The sequence below is a fragment of the Bactrocera dorsalis genome, chromosome 2 (genome assembly GCF_023373825.1).
Source record: "Bactrocera dorsalis isolate Fly_Bdor chromosome 2, ASM2337382v1, whole genome shotgun sequence".
Classification (NCBI taxonomy): Eukaryota; Metazoa; Arthropoda; class Insecta; order Diptera; family Tephritidae; genus Bactrocera; species Bactrocera dorsalis.
In genome coordinates, this window is record NC_064304.1 from 87990568 (window position 1) to 88008187 (window position 17620).

General features: G+C 35.6%; 1 protein-coding gene across 4 annotated transcripts in view; it reads left to right on the forward strand.

Moving 5' to 3' along the window:
• LOC105229581 (putative mediator of RNA polymerase II transcription subunit 26) overlaps window positions 1–17620 on the forward strand; it is a 38626-nt gene that overhangs the window by 9442 nt on the left and 11564 nt on the right. Inside the window, exons 2-3 of one of the 4 annotated variants that reach the window (XM_049448646.1) lie at window positions 4753–6273; window positions 7101–7347. The exons of 2 other annotated variants lie outside the window; for them this stretch is intronic. In XM_049448646.1, coding sequence (XP_049304603.1) covers window positions 7257–7347 — 91 coding nt within the window. In that variant the 5' untranslated portion in view covers window positions 4753–6273; window positions 7101–7256. Of the gene's footprint in view, window positions 1–4752; window positions 7348–17620 lie in introns of all 4 variants that reach the window. One more of the 4 variants, XM_049448645.1, reaches the window with a different exon arrangement.

Sequence of the window (17620 nt, forward strand, 5' to 3'; positions counted from 1 at the left end):
CGGTAAAAGGCAGTATCTATAGTTGGGGTTCACATATTCGTAGTCTTCAGATGGCATACTTTAGAGGAATTATTGTTGCAAAATTGCATGCCGCTGTGTTAATTACTTATTGTCTTATGTACTGGAAAGTGAAAGAATCAAATGGAATCTATAATTCTGTTATATGGGAAGTTGGCGTGGTTTAGGGACAATTTCGAATTTTCGGACTGTAATGTCTTTTGAGTCTAGAGATATATGATTTCCCCAAAAAGGCGGCGGTGTCACGTTTATCATACAATTTTCACACCGGCCTCCATAAAGCCCTCTAACATCACCTCAGAGATAAAATTTAATGTATCTCGTATTTCACTTTTAATAGTTTTGAACGGTACCGTTTCATGGGAAGTGAAGAAAGTAATATTAGATTTTATCAGTTTTCGTAGTGTCGGTAGGAATTCTTAAAACACTTGAGCTGGGTAAACTTGGTTGTTGTAGCTTTCATGGTTTAGAAGATATATACATTGAACTTATTAGAGGGCTGCATGACGCCAACATTTTCAAAAATATTGCCCACAAGTGCCGCTTGCCACTGCGTTTCTCTGTACCGAATCGCAGTTTTATATCTTAATTAAGCACTCTGTGGTTATGGCGCTTTATAAGTTTTCGATTAATGCCATTTTGTGGGCATGGCAGTAATCCAATTTCGCCCATCAATAAACACGACATTTTTTTTTCTAGGTAGGTAGATAAATTGGGATCCATCAGCGCTGGGCCTTATAATTTTACTATGCCTTTTTATCGTTAAGTCAAAATATTTGGTGCTAACATTGAAACTGTTTGGTGCATAAAAAGTTGCAAGTATTTTGTGGCGGGTTTGGGATGGAGCTAGGCAATGGCAGAGAAAGTGGAAAACAATTTCTGTGCTTCCTTTTAGTTTTCAGCTGCGGAAGATATTGTTATCAGGCCTATTTTTGGCTCATGCTCTCCAAATGGACAGTTTTCCGTAACTGTAACTCTGTACACATTATTTCGGGACTTATTTAACAATTCTCTGGTTATATTTCTGTCATATTTATGCCATAACTGCTTTATTATTCTATAGCTTCTTATTGATTTCCTTCTGTTCTGAGGTATTTGTTCAAAAAGAATTTAAGGCTCTCCTTTGATCGCTCACTGCGGAGATGGTATTAAATCAGCCTCGGATTCGTCTAAAGAGGTTTAAAGCTTCTGTGACCGAGAACCCAAATTTTGGGCAAGTACAGTTAATGATCTTCCGATAAGCTTAGGCCTTTCCACAATTGTTGACTATGCCGGAATTAATCTGATAAGGTCAGCAATGCTCTATGGCCATCTATCTATATAGTGGCTTTCAGTGTCCTCCCCTAATCATTCATTGGAAGAACGTTGACGAATTGACTGTAGCCTTGTGCATATTAATTTGCATACATCGAATTGTCTTAGATATCTTGCTGCTCTGTTATTGCCACATCCCTTAGCAAATGGTTGGTGTCGTCGACATCTTTTGTGACAATAAATCGTGTGTCCTTAAAAATATTTACGAAAACATGTTGAACACATGACAATATAAATAATAGTTATTTTGCCACAACCATTACGAATTTTACCCACTAGCAAAAAATATAAAATTTTCAAAGATCTAACCTTGCCGTAACGAGGGTTATCTGATCTACTCGTTGCTTACGCGCTGATTAGTAATCTGATGCTGGGTCCTGATATACTACAATTCGCAAGCAAATCATCCAAATGACACCACAAACAACGCCGCGGATTACAGTTAAAGAGAGAAATAGCACATCGCGCGACCCTCGCGCAACAACAAAAAGATGCCGTACAAAAAAGAAATCTTACAAAATAAATAAAATAAAAATTCGCGTAAAAACTTTCGATTGTCTGCACATAACTGTTTCTGATGTACATTTCAATTTTATTTCTCTTCGATTGTGCCATTGTTTGCGCTTACCTGCTTTTTGTCAATAAACTTATTTTATTTTCGTTTTGAACGCTGTCCTCTCAGAGCTTTGAGTGCGTGATTGTTACCTTCAACGGTGTGTCAAACTTGGCCAACTTATTCGGTTATTTATTTATTTAACGCACCAGCCTCTGTGTTTGTGTGTGTATGTAGATTATGGTTTGGGCGTAAATGAAACACCCGCCGCTGCTGGCACTTCGCTTTCATTGGCGTTCTCTGTTTCCCTGCTTTGGTCACATCTCCGCAGTGGCTCATTTTTACTTTTGTATATGCGTGCGTTTGCGCAATTCTTCACTCTTTTGACTTTTTGGTGAATATGTAATTGGGTCAATGCGGGAAATTCTGTCTCCTAAATTCTTGCTTGCACTCACACAGACACATCAATGTTCGTTAATCAGAACACACCAACCGAATTCAATTTTTTATTTGCATTCAATTCGTCAGTCGCGGTTCCTCTCACCTTGACGTTCCTCTTTCTGGTCGTGGTTTTTCATTTCTTTTGAACACGACCTAATTTAGTTGCGACTTTCGAGCATGACTTGTGTTGGGCTTGCTTTCTTTCGTGTACACTTTTCTTGTGCTACTTCTTGACTGTTCTTGGCCCAGCTTCCTAAATAAAAAATCGTAGATTCTGCTTCTGCAGAGCACCTTTTGATTCACCTTTCTTTGGCATTTAAAGGCATAATTTCAAGATACTATGAAATCATTAGGCGGCACTCCACATATGTTGTTGTGTGCTTCTTTTTCAGCTTGCAGCTTATTCCACTCATTTGCTCATCGTCTTCTTTTGTGCTTTGTCCATTTACCTTTCTTCGAAAAAAAATAACGCATATTGTAGCATTTTTCTGTTTCTTGCCTTTCTTACATTTCTGCCAGTTCTTTTTCTGTATTTTGGTGGCTTAAAAGTTATTTGAAAAGTGAAAACGCTTACGTACAAATGTATGTACTTACGTGCGTGTGGTTGTGGCGTGGTATTTTGATTTGATTTCGGTTCCGTCTTGCTAACCGAAAGGCGGTGTGCTTTAACTTGTATTTTGTATGCGACGAGTTTGTGTCTTAAGTCTTTCGTTTCAGCGCAATCATTAATTTCAAATTGTAAATTACATTATGGTGAAATGTGCGTCGCTGCAATTGAAAAATAGAAATTAAAATGTATGTGCATGCTTATATGTAAACATATATTTTGAAGATATTATATATATACATATGCTGTGTACTGTATACATATTTACATAGATATACAATTATCACTAAAGGGAGTAGTCACATTTTTTTGTTGAATGCTATTGTACTCGAGCGTCAGCATGGAAGCCCTCTAATGATGTTCGGTTATCTAAAATATATATCAAGATATCAAGGAAAGAATTCAGAGAAATATAAGAAAACATGAATAAAAAGAAATGCAGCGCATTAACCGTTAAATGCTTCAAACGGAAAATTTCTTCTATAATTCGTCAACGAAAATCGTGAGGAGGAGGAGAATAAAGGATATCACTAACATATACATACAGTTCGTACTGTTATCAAGTTGAATGCTGATTCAACATTGCCACGAAGAAGCAAATCACCCTCAATTATATAATGTAACTTCTTCAGCACCAAAGTCAAAATCCAAAAACGCAAACCATTTGTGTGACTAAAAAGTTGTAGCGACACTCAGAAACATTTTACATAGATATGAGAAAAATGACTTTAAAACGCTCGTCATCAAAATTACAACAAAAGTTATTATAATAGATTTTTTTTTTATTATAATAGATGCACGACGTTAAAAGCCATAAACAATGTAAAACTGTAATATAAGCATAGATTTGTCTACTTCTTGGATGGCTAGTAGTAGAAAGTGCAAAGAGAAAAAGAAAGAGGGAAAAGAGGGGATGCGCAGGGAGAGTGAAACAAACGAAAATTATAAAACTGAATAATGGAAGATTACATTTTTAAAATTAGCTAGAAATAGAAATTTTCCTATAAAGTAGTAACTTGTTTAAATAATTACAACAACCAGCTGGAAAATATATTTGTACAAACAGAGTAAATAATGAAAAACGAGAAACAGCCTCGCTCCCTGAAGAATGTGGAGTTTTAAGCTTTGAACGGCCTAAAGACTCTAACTAAATAACTACTTGCCGCAGGATAGTATTGTGAATGACAGAAGCTTTCTACAGTCACCTAAGGTCTGCATCGAAAAACCCTTACGCTACAAATACAAAAATTCCAATTCCACATCGTTCCATCCATAGTTCTACTCATACTCACACAGGGCACAGCCAAAGCTAACTCTATGCTGCTATTCACAAACACATTTTAAAAATGTGTACTTTCACACATACACGCTCATACATACACACAATGTAGTGCTCAAAATAAATACACACACTCAAACACCGAAACTTGTCAATGCGTTGTATGTTAAATCATCACAAAGCAGCAAGAAACTTTCTTCTTCAACAACAACAACTCGTAAACTAAGGAGCAAAAGAAAATTGTTGTCTTATATATATGTATGTATATACATATGGATAGATATGCATATACTTATAACTAAATAAAAGTTAAAGGATTTTGAAAAGAAGATTTGGTTGAAAGCCAAGCAAAATTAAATTAAGTAATTACAAAATTGTACACAAAGGTATTAGTTAACTATATTTATATATATTTATATATAATATATTTCTTCTTTATTTTATTTGTCTCTATTGATTTTGTAGATTACATACATGTCGTATTCAAAGGTAAAATTTTTCCAAAGAAAAATATATGTTTTGATATTTGTTGTTTTGTAGGTGTTGCCTCTGTAGTCAGAAGTTACTGATTTCTTCATTCCTGTGGAAAATTCTCAATTTAAAATTATGCAGATTAACGGTGTGCTTATTTGTCTTGATTAAATAATACCACTGAATTGCTAAGAATAAGACAGTTAAAGCCGCAGCTTGATTTCCATTTTCCAGTCTCTCCATTCATTTTTAACAACGCAATGCCGAAAAATGAAGACTCGGCAAAAAGTACAGAAGCTTATGTCTCAAAATGAAAAACATATCAACGAATAATAAAAAGTATCTCCAGATTACGAACCCTTTTCATCTTTGGATTCGCCCCGCTTCGTACGAGAGCAGAGCTGATTCAACGTGGGTATTTTCACATAACTGCAGACGCCTGGATTTGTCCCTAATCATACTTTTAATACCAACTGCTCTTTGCTTTGGCTTTAGAGCTTTACTACACACATTCAAGAAGGAAAATAAATCACAAGAGATCATTGAATTAAACACAGAATATGCAAAGAATGCTACTACAAATAAATGATGGCCTTCGAGCAAGACCAGCGGATCTCTAAAACTACCTAATTTTACTTTTCAAATAAACTTCAATTAAACTTATAGAATTATTACCGAAGTGATATGCTTCTAATTAGTTTTGATCGGGTTTGAATGTAAATAATTCCACATTTTTTAAGATTATATAGTATATTTGATGATAAAATGAATATCTGTTATAGAAAATTTTACGTAGCTTTTAACGAAGGTTGCAATATTTTTTATTATCAATAAAGTTAACCCTTATATTTCATAAATCTTCGCAACAATATCCAGGTGATCCTCCGAACAGCAGCAACAAAAATTACAAAAGCACACAACAACTCAAAATAACGCGAACTAACAAGCTCTGACTTCAAAGAAATAGAAGCGATAACGAAACGGAATGGAAATGAAACAATGGTAAGCGCTGAGCGCGGTGCTGAGAGTGGCACTATGACAAGAAAACAAGCGACCAAGAAGTTGTTCAGGCGCAGACAAAGAAGCCCGTCACACAAGCGCGATCGCGAAAGTCAGCTGGGTGTGTATGTGTATGTACACGCGTGAAAGCATTTCCACGGCCAAGACGAGTAGTCAGTACCAAGCGACGAGCAAGCGAAAGCCAACCAAGAGAAAAAAGCAAAAAAAAAAAGACACCACAGTAGAAGCTTGTGGCTGCTAGTAAGGTTGATAGAAGTGGTAGCAGCTACTCGGAACGAAGAAGCAGCAGCGGTAACGGCCAAAGCAGCAACAGCAGCAGGCAATGGCAACAGCAATAGCAACAGCGAAATGGGAAAAAGTTTTGCTGCTTAGCGGTTTGGGGGATAAGCGTTGGTTTCACTTCAGCACGCCGCACAGACGTTCCCAGTTGCTCGACGTAGACGTTACGTTTTTTCGAAAGACGCGGAGAACGTTCGATTCTTAAAACTCAGATTTGTGTTGTCTGCTACATTTCTGTTCATTCAAATTTCTATTCACTTTGACCGGATTAACAGTGGAGTACAATCGAAAGTGAGCAAGCAGTTTTATACTTAGAAAACAAAAATCGAAAATAAAGCAAAAAACACAAAATAATCGGCCAGGAATCACCTGTATTTGGATAACAGTTCTTCGTGAATTTCATCAAAATGCAAATCTGAAACTATTTGTTACTAAACTGGTGTAAAAAAACTATTGAAGTTTGTGAATTGACATAAAAAGTGTGAACTGGACGTGAATTATAAAATAAAAAAAGTAAAAAAAAAAAACAATTAAAATTTCTTTTTTAAACTTTAACTCTAGAAAATTGTGTGAGAGGCATAAAACAGGTGTGTTCTGTATAAAGCTGAACAAAATTTAAAATTTTCTAAGGAAAATCGAAAAATGTCGCTGACTTGAGTTTCGCTGGCGTCAAACGCCGCCACCAGTGTGAATTGAAATAAAATAGAAGTACTTAAAAGCTTTTCGAAATTTCGTGGGTTTATCTTACTGACACTCGTAAATGTCGTGTGAGAGCACGCTGCAACATCACCACCTTCAACTCATACCAGCACCAAGCCATCAATGTAATCACAACAACAACATAAGCAAGTAAACGAAAAGTGAAAGTGTGAATTCTGTTGTGTGCTGAAAATTTCCAACTTTCAAAACGCAAGAGAGCAATAATATATATTTTTACATATACATATGTATGTACATATGTACATATTTTGACGAAACAGAAAAGGAATATTCAAAAGAACTGTGTTTTAAATGTGGATATTTCGATAACTAAAACTCTGCATTATAGCAACAAGAAATAAAAATTTTAATAGCAATTTTGGAAAAAAATTAACTAAGGATTTTTTAATTAAAAACAGCCAACTGCGGCCGATTTGAGCCGCTCAACAGTCTCCAAACTGCTTGTGGATTATTAACTGTGCAACAAAACATACTTGCAAACAAACGTACTCACATAATCGCTGTTTTCTTTTCACCAGCAATCATTGCACCAAAATTCACAGCAAACAGCATCCATGGATATGGCCGCCAACGAAATCATGGCCGCCAATGAGATTATGGCGCCCAATGTCAATGCCAATTGCCAATATTCGACACGATACTGTTGTAAGTAGACACTTACCCAATAAAATTATGTAAACATATACAAATATTTAAAGGACTTACGAAATACTTCCAATTTGGAATGCGTTCAATATTAAATGCGAACTTTTTATAGTAAAAATAAAAACGTTTTCAATTTAAGGACTCGCTAATATCTGGTATTTTTAGTTGACAAATTTTATACAAAAAGTCTTATGTTCACGTTTGTTCTAAAATATATTTGTATCTAATGGATATTTTTCTCTAATAGATCATGGCTTTTCAGTAATAATTAATAAAAGAAAAAAAAAATTAGTTCAAAGAATTTTCACGCTTTAATGCCTCTTTCGCAAAGTTGAAATTCGCGACGCAAAATAAATTTTTGGGCCAGAATATTTAAAATAAAATATTTAAAATAATATTTTCAAAAACTGCATTACAAAAACAACTTAAGCAGACTGAACGATGGTTCCTAAAAGAAAATAAGAATCCTTCCAGAATTTCAAGAACTCCAATTGTGAAAATAAGTATACTCTTTGGAAAAAGTCAATAACCACAAAATGTGTGTTCACAAAATAATTATATACATTTTAATTTATATTATATTTGCAAGTGCAAACTTGTCCGTTCTTAAGTTCTCTCTGTAATCAGCTGTTTCAAATAAGCAGAGTTAAAATTAAAAAGACTAATAGCCATACAAAGTGGACCTTAACTGTCGTGTCCATGTCATAGTGCATATATACGCGAGTGCAATGTGTAATGCAATTTAGCCATGTGACGAGAAATGAAAGCCGACCAACGAGTCTAGCCCCGCAACCACTCGAATGCAGCAGGCAGACTGCCGTGGCGTCCACCCGGCAGGTACAGCTGAGATGTACTCGAACAGTACAACCGCCACCCTGCACTTGCTATGACTTTCCAGAAGTTTTCGTTGCTACGTAGTTGCCACCGATGTCATTTGTCTTATGGACGCAACAGCAAATGAACGTACTATTGTAGGTGCTGACTGTTTGTTTGTGTATGTACATATGTGTGTGTTTGTGAATAAGCTGCAACAAATCGAGTTGGCAGGCGTTTTCTCTTCGCAGCAGCCAAAGAAGCCAATTGGTAGGCATCTAAAAGCTCAGCCGCACAACGGTAGCAGAAAAGAAGCACAAAAACAACATTAGCATTGACTAAATTCGGTGCGGTGCACATGGAGGCTGACCTCCGTTGCAAGTTTATCATTTATGTGATAGTTTGTTATTTTCGTTACATTTTTCTATTTATTTTGAAACTTGTTTTTAATTTCTGAAGATTTCACTACTCACAGTTTGATTGTGGTGAAATGTCTGCTCAGGTGGAATAGCTGCGGCCTGCAAGTGGCAAGCGATTTTCGTGCCCATTAGCTGCCTTGGCAGAGTGTCTGTTGGGTTAGCAAGCACGGTGGCAGCCAAATTGTAGGCAATGTTTTACATTGGCCTTGTCTTTTATGATTAATGCATTTTATTTATTTATTTTTTTTTTTGTTTTACTCTTTCAGGGAAATACAATTTTGAAAAAATAGAAACCAATTGAAGTTTAACAGTGAAATTTTTCTCTTGTCTCAGTAAAATGATCTTTTAAAAAAGTTTTAAATTGCTTTAGTCATGAATTCATATATTTTTAGAAATTAGAAAATGGAGAATTTTATTGGAAAATTGGTAATATTCAGTAAAAACTACAATCTGATAGAATACTTTCTTTACACATACATGTACCATATTCACGTATGTGTGAGTAGTCTGTTGCTTTCGCACTACTTTATATAACTGATTTCCGATGAACGAACATCAACTGAATTTGCTTTGAAATCCACTTTATATGCTTGGGTGCCGAAACTGAAACGAAGAAAGCAAGAAAAGCTCTTACCAAGCTGGCTGTTTGTTGCGTCTTCTTGTCTACTTCTTCTGCTCCATCTAGTTGATGTTAATACAATGCGCATGCGCAGCAGCAAAGGCATATAAAAATACTCATAACCATATGTATTTTTCGTACTTTTACTTCACACACGCATAAATATTTAATATACTCGTATACACATATATATACACCATATATATATTTATATATATATATATATATATGGAAGTAAGCGCACCTATAGGGAAACGGTTGAGATGCGTGTAGATCATGAGATGTTGAGCCATTGTCACTCTTAGTGGCCACCGAGACCACCAGAAAATTGTGGCAATAATATAATATATATACCTTACATACATATTGAAATTGGATTTCCTTAGGAGAGAAGGGATGGTTCAAGCAAAACAGAGTTCGAAACGAACCTGTGGCATTTTGCCGTACGTTCGGAGAAAAGTCATGATTTCTACATATTTCTCTTAATTATTAGAAACATACACTCTCTTTTATTACATGAATTTTTCATAGATAATCTTTCCGATGAGAAGCTTTGCGCACATGTATGTGTGTACGAATGTACGAGTACTCGTTTTTTTTTTAATTTTATTCATTTCACTTCTACGTTTCTTTAACTTTTTCAGTTTCTTTCTATGCTTCTGCATGAGCAATGAACGACACGAATATTAATAGGTGAAAGTTGTTACCAACTAAGGCAGCGCTGCTGCTGCTGTAAGTGTTTTTATTGTTGCTATTGCTGGTGTTATTCGATGTTCTTTGTGTGCTTTACATAAGCAACAATTGCTGGTGCGCTTTCTGCTCCAATACACATGCTTTTCTCTATAAAAGGGTGCTTGCGTTTCAGCCAGCGCTTCAAAATAAGAAATATTTGTATGTATGTGAAAATTGTATATCTCTTATTATCGTGTAATTGGCATTTCGGTTGGTACAAAAGACTGAAATTCATTATTTAGCTGTAATACCGTTTAAAAAACAGGCGTTAATGTGACCCTAAGGATCAAATCGCTTATATTTCATTCTGATTATTTCATATTTTGTATTTTTCTTATCAAATTTTGAAAGAACAAATATTATTGCATCAAAGTTTTTAAAACATGAAGAGTCGTGGAATAGTCTGTATTCCAAAGAGGTGGAAGCACGGCAAATAAAATGAGTATTTCTTTGTCAATGTGTTTCCTTACCAATAGTATGCTTTTATGTTTTTTTATTATTTCGCTCTGTCTCACTTATTTCGAAAGCTTCCATAATAATTTGAAAACATTTTAATAAAAGCTCTTTTTAAACCAAAGTAAAGGTTAAACGCTAACAATCCTCACTGATCCGAAGATAGAAAATATGATACCTTTTCATCATATCCAGCAAACCAAACAGTTGCAATAAATATGAAAGGCACAGTATTACCAAAGCCAGACCTTCTTCTTCTGCATTAAAATTTCCTGTTGGGCACTTCACACACCAAAATACAAAGACTTGTGAGTTGTTTGTTCAATATCCATTCATCGGTGGACTTTTGCTATTGCAAAATCTCAAACATGCGTATACTCATCTAAACGTGTACTTCTTTTGTGATGAGTCATTTTTGCTAATTAAAATGTGTACTATTGAAATTGCAGTTTTGTTCGCTAGCGCAGTTAAAGTTCCAGGGAATTTTCGGCGCAGATTCGCACATTCATTCATACATGTGTACTGGCAGTGTTTCAGGCAAGGCTGTAATAAATCAGCTGAGTCTATCTCACTTGCTTTTAAGTACATATATATAAATGTGTATGTGTGTGTGTGTGTGTGTCAACGCTCAGCAGTGGTGAATAACTTGAACGCACAAGAAGGATCTGGAGTTTTCCGTTTTACAGCCAAAATGAATTATACAAAGCACCAAGCAATCAAGCCTTCACCTTATGATACTCGCATGCAATTATTTCATATTTACTTCTTTTTATTCGGCGATGAGTTGGTAAAAGCTGCTGCGAATGCATTGAAGCTTTTATGCGCAGCTTTCTTTGGGCGATTAACATTTTGCATTGTAGTATTAGTATGGCTGTACATATTTATTTACATACGTATGTATGTTTGTGTGAGCGTGTAAAAGCAAATTAAACGCTCGCGAAAAAGGCATTGAACTTTCAAGGCCTGGCGCACGGTACCGAAATGAGATGAACAACAACTAAATACAATGTTACAGCAACCGCATCGACAACATCCACAACAACAGCTATAATGGAGCATAGCACAACGGTATTAAAAGCGCTTACAAAAATTTGACAAAATAACAACAACAACTCGTGCCATGGTTATGCAATTACCCTTGTAGCTTTATATGAATAGTTCAGCGTCTTTTTGTGGCTGCTGTCGTCGCTCCTTCCCTCCCTCCTTCGCTCCTATCTCGATTTGTTTTTTATTTTTTTTAAGGAAAAACCCAAAAACGAAAACAAATCGCATAAACGCAAATGGGACAAATATTTACATACACAGAATGTGGGACATATGTACGTAAAAATGAAGTGTCGGTAAAACACCGATATTACTTTTACAATTTTTCTTCTTTCTGTTTCGGTTACGCAATATCGAATGTGCTGAATGCGGTTGTATCTCTCCTTCTGTTTTGCTGGAACCATTGCGTAAGTGCGCTTGCGCAGCCAAATTTTGACACCAATACAAGACACCACTGCCGAATATCGTGTATGTATGTATGTATGTGTGTACATCAAAGTGATTAGCAACTCTATACCCTAAAAAATAATTCCTTAAAACTCGATTAATACGAGTCCGCATTCACTACAACAGCAACACCACACCAAAAGTTGTCAAAAACAAGTGATGCAATTACTCTCGGTTATGTAACGATACAAGGTGAAATAATTGTAAACAAACGATGAATGAAAAGAGACGCGCAAACTCGAATGTACGCTGACTAACCCGATCTAAATGCATACAATACAAAGCAAAACACACATAGTATTCTGTGTTTATGTAAGGAATAATTAAATATGCTGTTATACGCAAATGTTCACTGGAATTATCTAATGCAAATGCACGAAATGTATTTCTTTGTCTGTTTAATATAATTTCTACAGCTAAAAGCCCTGTAGAAAGATAAAACACAACATCCAAGTTGATAAGTTGATGTGATGGCAGCTTCATCAATCGAAATAAATCGTTGGGAGGGCGTTATTGAAGAGCACACTGTCGCAAATTGAATGCAAACGCTGCCACTTTTCAGCTCACCTCGGTCTCTCGACCTGAGGTCATAGTAACTTTCCTACCTTCAAAATTATTCTCTTTCAGAAGTCGCGATTTCGATATTTAGTGAACTGGTCTTAGATATTTATTTTTAATATCATATATTAAATGAAGATTATCTTCGAATGATTATAGCACGATTTATTTGACAGATTGTATAGCCTTCTTATGGTGTAAAGGTCAAGAACTTATTCGGAGGGATATTCGGTATTCACCTAATTAGTTCAGCTAATAATTTTCAACATTCCTTTGTCATTTTTCCAGATTATTTTAACAGCATTATGAATTGTAGTTCAAAATGAATTTGAAAACACTCAGAAAGGTATTTTGAGTATCATAATATACTCGTATCTAAAGGATATATTTGACTTTTCTTTAGATTTGTTAATTCTATTTGTAATACACTAACCCCAGTAGATCGGAGTTACAAAAATTTGCTAAAGCCAAGTGCAGCGTCTTGTTAAGTAAAAATTCAAATGCGCAAGTATACTTGGTGTTGGACATTATTAAGGAGTATGTGTATGTGAAACTCCACGCACTTGAAGCCACAGATACAGCGAAATGTGGGCGATGCAAAGAAATAACCACAGAAAATTCCCATAAAACTCTGCAGCTATGCCTGTACTCGTACAACAATAAATAAGTACACAAGTGCCTACCCAAGTAAAGGTAGTCGTGGGTATGATATGTAAGCAGAAGGCAGAAACAAGTGTAAGCGTTTGTGTGTGTGTCTGTAAGTATTCACCAGCAAGCACACAAAACGTCGCAATTAAGCACACTCACATGCAAGACTACATGCATACATACATACACATATTAACACATGCAAAAGCAGTATTTTGCGTTTTATGACTCTGCGCTGTGTATTATTAAAGTGAAAGTTATGCTGGCTCTGGCTACACGCCGCACACAAATAGCAACAAACAACGCCAACAAACACCATCACTATTTGCTTTTCTTATTTCATTTGCTGGCCTTTTTCAGTGTGCTCTGCTCGTCTGTTTTTGGTTGCGTTCACATGCGTTGATAAGAATTTTAATTCCGTTTTAACGATGTAGCGGGTTCGCAGCTTAAGTCTTTCGTTAGCAGCCACGGTTATGGCACATACTTATACACTTACATATACATAGTATGTATGACCATATGTGTGTGCGCAGCTGAGTGTCGTAGTTGCTGGTGGAAAATGCAAGTGCGTGTTGGCTGGTGTTTTCGCTGGCGTCTGGTCTTCCTCATATTTCGCTGCAGGCGCTGCTTGCGTCGCTGGTGCTAAATTTTGGTTGTTATTTTTACTGCGTTCGGTAATCAGCCTTATTCTGCTTGTACATGCGTGTGTGTGTGTGCTTTCCATTGTTCGCAAATAAAAGTGAGCGTGATTTGCGGCTCATTCCTGCCTTTTCTTTTTGACAACAAGAACAACAACAGCAATGGCAGCAACACTAATAAACGACTTGACTTATTACACTCGCCAATTCATTGTTGCTCACTTGATTGCAATAGCAACTGAAATCGACTAGATTTCTGCTTTTTTTCTATTAATGGAATAATATCTTTCGATTTTTAGTTAGAGCTAATTTTTGAATATTTGAATGCATATGATTGTCAACAGGTTTCTCGTTTAGATTAACGGATGTTACATACTTGTTGTCGGTAATATTCGCTTAGAATAGAGTAATGTTGAAATTTAAATTGGTTAATGACTTCATGACTTAATCTTTTGGAATTTATGTAATGACATAAATATTAAATGAGTCGGTTGATGAAGATAATTATTTCTTTCAGCTGACAAGCGCAAACACAATTTGAATTATACATAAATACCCAAATACGTGAATTTTTATTTATTAAAAACTTTTTCGGTTTGACTTCATTAGAAGTATAAACGAATAAAATTACTACTAAACTATAAGAAAAAGTATTCAAATTTATAACATCTATTAACCGCCTAACGCTGCTAATTCTAATTATATGATTTAGCCATACTTATACTGAATGTCATGTAATATGTCTTATATATGTAAGAATTACCTGCACCGCTCAGATAAGCAGAAATATGACAATTACTTTGTAAAACAAAACGACAAGCACAATTTTCTAAAAAAGAAATTTTAGCAAAATGTTTCAAATTTCCAAAATTTCATTCGGCCAATCCAATCGTAGTAGTTTTCACAGTTATTTTTACTGCTTATCTACTCTTTAGTCAATCAACTCCAATGGTCAGTTAGATGTTTGCCATTAAAACGAAGCAACCAATAATGTTATGTTTGTTTGTACACATGTATGTACATAGTACATATGTGATGTGGCATGTGCTTATGCGTGTGCCTGTGTTAGTGTTAGTGCATGTTATGTGTTGAAGTGAACGACTTTCGTTGGTTATATAAAAGTGCGTTGCTCTTTGAAGCTGCGGTTGCGAAGTTAGCTGAACTACGACGAAACCTTTTTAATTACACATAATGAATTATAAACTCTTTATTTTTCTCTTGGAATTTTCCATTCGTTTGAGGTCTGCATTAACGTATTCTGTTTTGTTTTACAAATTGGCAATCAGCAGTTGGATGCTTTTGTTACTTCAGCGGGTTGAAGCCAATAAAATGTATTTTTACTTGATTGAGACTTAGCTTTTATTCATTGATATAAAACGATGGTATATTGTATGTATATTCCTAATTTTTTCATCGCATATTGAGTTAATTGACATTGCTCATACGCCAAGGTGTTTTATAACAAAACGTCTTTGTTTTTATTGGAATCTGTGTAACCAAATGCAATATTAAATGGACGTATACATGCCTTTTAGTTTCATTGCTGTCCTGATTGCTTTTCTATAAGACTTTTTAATGTTGTTTTAATCCTTATAAAATGGTTACTCATACGCCGTGTTCGACTACGATTTATCAGTATTTTGTAGAGGCGGTTTTATCTAAAAAATGAGGTATTCTGTAATGGTAAATGACTAATCGGTTCCATGACAGAAAGTAATACTCCAATGATCTTGCAACAAAGAAATTTTATTCAAAATGTGTAAAGAAACACTCGGAATGTACACTGCCTGGTCTGATAATAATTTTTGTGAAAAAATTTGTTTAAAAACATAATATTAGCTAGATTGCATTAAGATAATGTTAAAAAAAGACTATATTATTGTAAAATTTAAAATTGGGAGATTCCGCGGAATTTAACTGTACTAGTGCTGGTATTACTTAAGCAGTATTGTAAATATTGTTGTAAAAGTTGAAGTTGCACCTTAAAACGAAAATACTAAAGATGTTAAATTATAAAAAACAATAAGAAATTGCACCGAAGTTATAATACCCTTCACGTAACCGTAACATCATAACGGCTTGCAGCCAACGAAAACGATTTGAAAGGTAGATTTGACTCGCGGCTTTTAGGGTTATCTTGGACAATAAACCATGTAAATTTCAAGAAGATATTTTCTCAAATAATAAACAAGTTTTCCATACAAAAACTTGATTTTGATCGGTCCATTTGTTGGGCGGCTATATCTGGTGGTCTGATATTGGTGGTTTCCACAAATTAACAGCATCTTAAAGAAACAATGACGTGTACAAGATTTCATATGCTATATATACTCTATTTAGGATATAAAAACAAAATATAAATCAAGTAAAAAATGCAATAAGTAAACTTGAGGCGACGATGGCCAGCTTAGTGCAAACGAATTGGTAAGAGTTCATGAACCTCAATTGAAAAAATGACACCACAACAACTACACGAATGCACAGAAACAGCATTAAACCACAAAAGTATTGTAAATTCCAGTGAAAAACTAATCAAAAACACTTCTCGGCAACAAAGATACCGTGTAAAACCCGCTTCAGCATGAGTAATTGAACAGGCAGCTGGAAAATCAAAACAAAAACAAAAACTGTGTAAATAAACTTAGCTGCCGTTAGGCTGACAGGCGAAGAGACGAACGCTCACACCCAATGACAGATCGGCTGAATGGCACTTAGGCATACGAACTAGTGCTATGCAGCGCTTTTCGAACATTTCAGACAAGTTCACCAATGTAAAGCAAGACTAAGTGCAGAGCAACAGCAACAACAACCACACAGGCAACAAGCGTTGTCTATAATCTAGCTAACAATCATAGTCAAGCGCTCGCACTCTCAAATGCAGTTACTGCGACCGCGGTGAATAAAAATATATGAAAAATACTAAGATGTTGAGGTAAAACCAAAAAAAAATTAGAAAAACCAACATAGAAAACAAATAGAAAAACCTGTATGCCTCAGTGCAAAAGCTCAATGCTTTTCCCTGGCGTTGAATGCACTTTTCGAAGCTGCGGCCATTTATGCTAGTATTAGTTGTTATTGTTTTCTTCTTGAAATTATTATCTGCACGTATGTGTTGCCGGGGCAACTGCCAGCAGCAACATGATAGCTTCAAGCCGTACATTCAACTATCTGAGCTGCCATTAAAAAAAAAAGGAACAGCAAAGGAAAAACAGCGACTGCGTGCATCCACTTCAACCAATAATTTTATTCTCTGCTTACGCCTCTGCGTTTGCTAGTGAAATAGTAGACCTTTCGCCGTCCATTTCACTTTACACAGCCATTGGGCCTTTCCTTCTTGTAGCTGAGATTTATTTGCTCTCGCAGCAATATCAAGTTTCGTGTGGAATTTCTTGTCGTCCACCATCGCTTGCTGCTGTGAGCTGAACGCTTTCTTGTTTTGCTATCTGTTCCCCGGTACTTGGCGCTGCAAGTTTCTAAACGAGGATGCTGGCTTCATCGGCAAGTAGAAATCCGAGGCACTAGCTATCAACACTCTCGTGCATTCATAACTTCTTTTGCTGCGGTTATTATCGCCTCTGCCGCTCTCATCTACTGCTGCTACCAATGCCTGTACCATGCTCTTGCCATTTTTATTAACACTTCTACAGCTGAAATACCAAAAATATGAAAAATCAGCTTTTACTACTTTTACTACAACAACTAAGTCTGTGAAAAGCAGCCAAGTAGCCGAGCAATCAAATACTAGCTCTAACGTATGTATAACCGCGGGCATTGGGAGAAAGTAAAAACAAGAATGTAAAGTGAATGATGGTGAGACTTGACTACTTACAAGTTAATGACAAATTAGGAGAATTACTATTTGCTGCGAAAATATTGTATAACATTTCGGAAATTAGTAAATA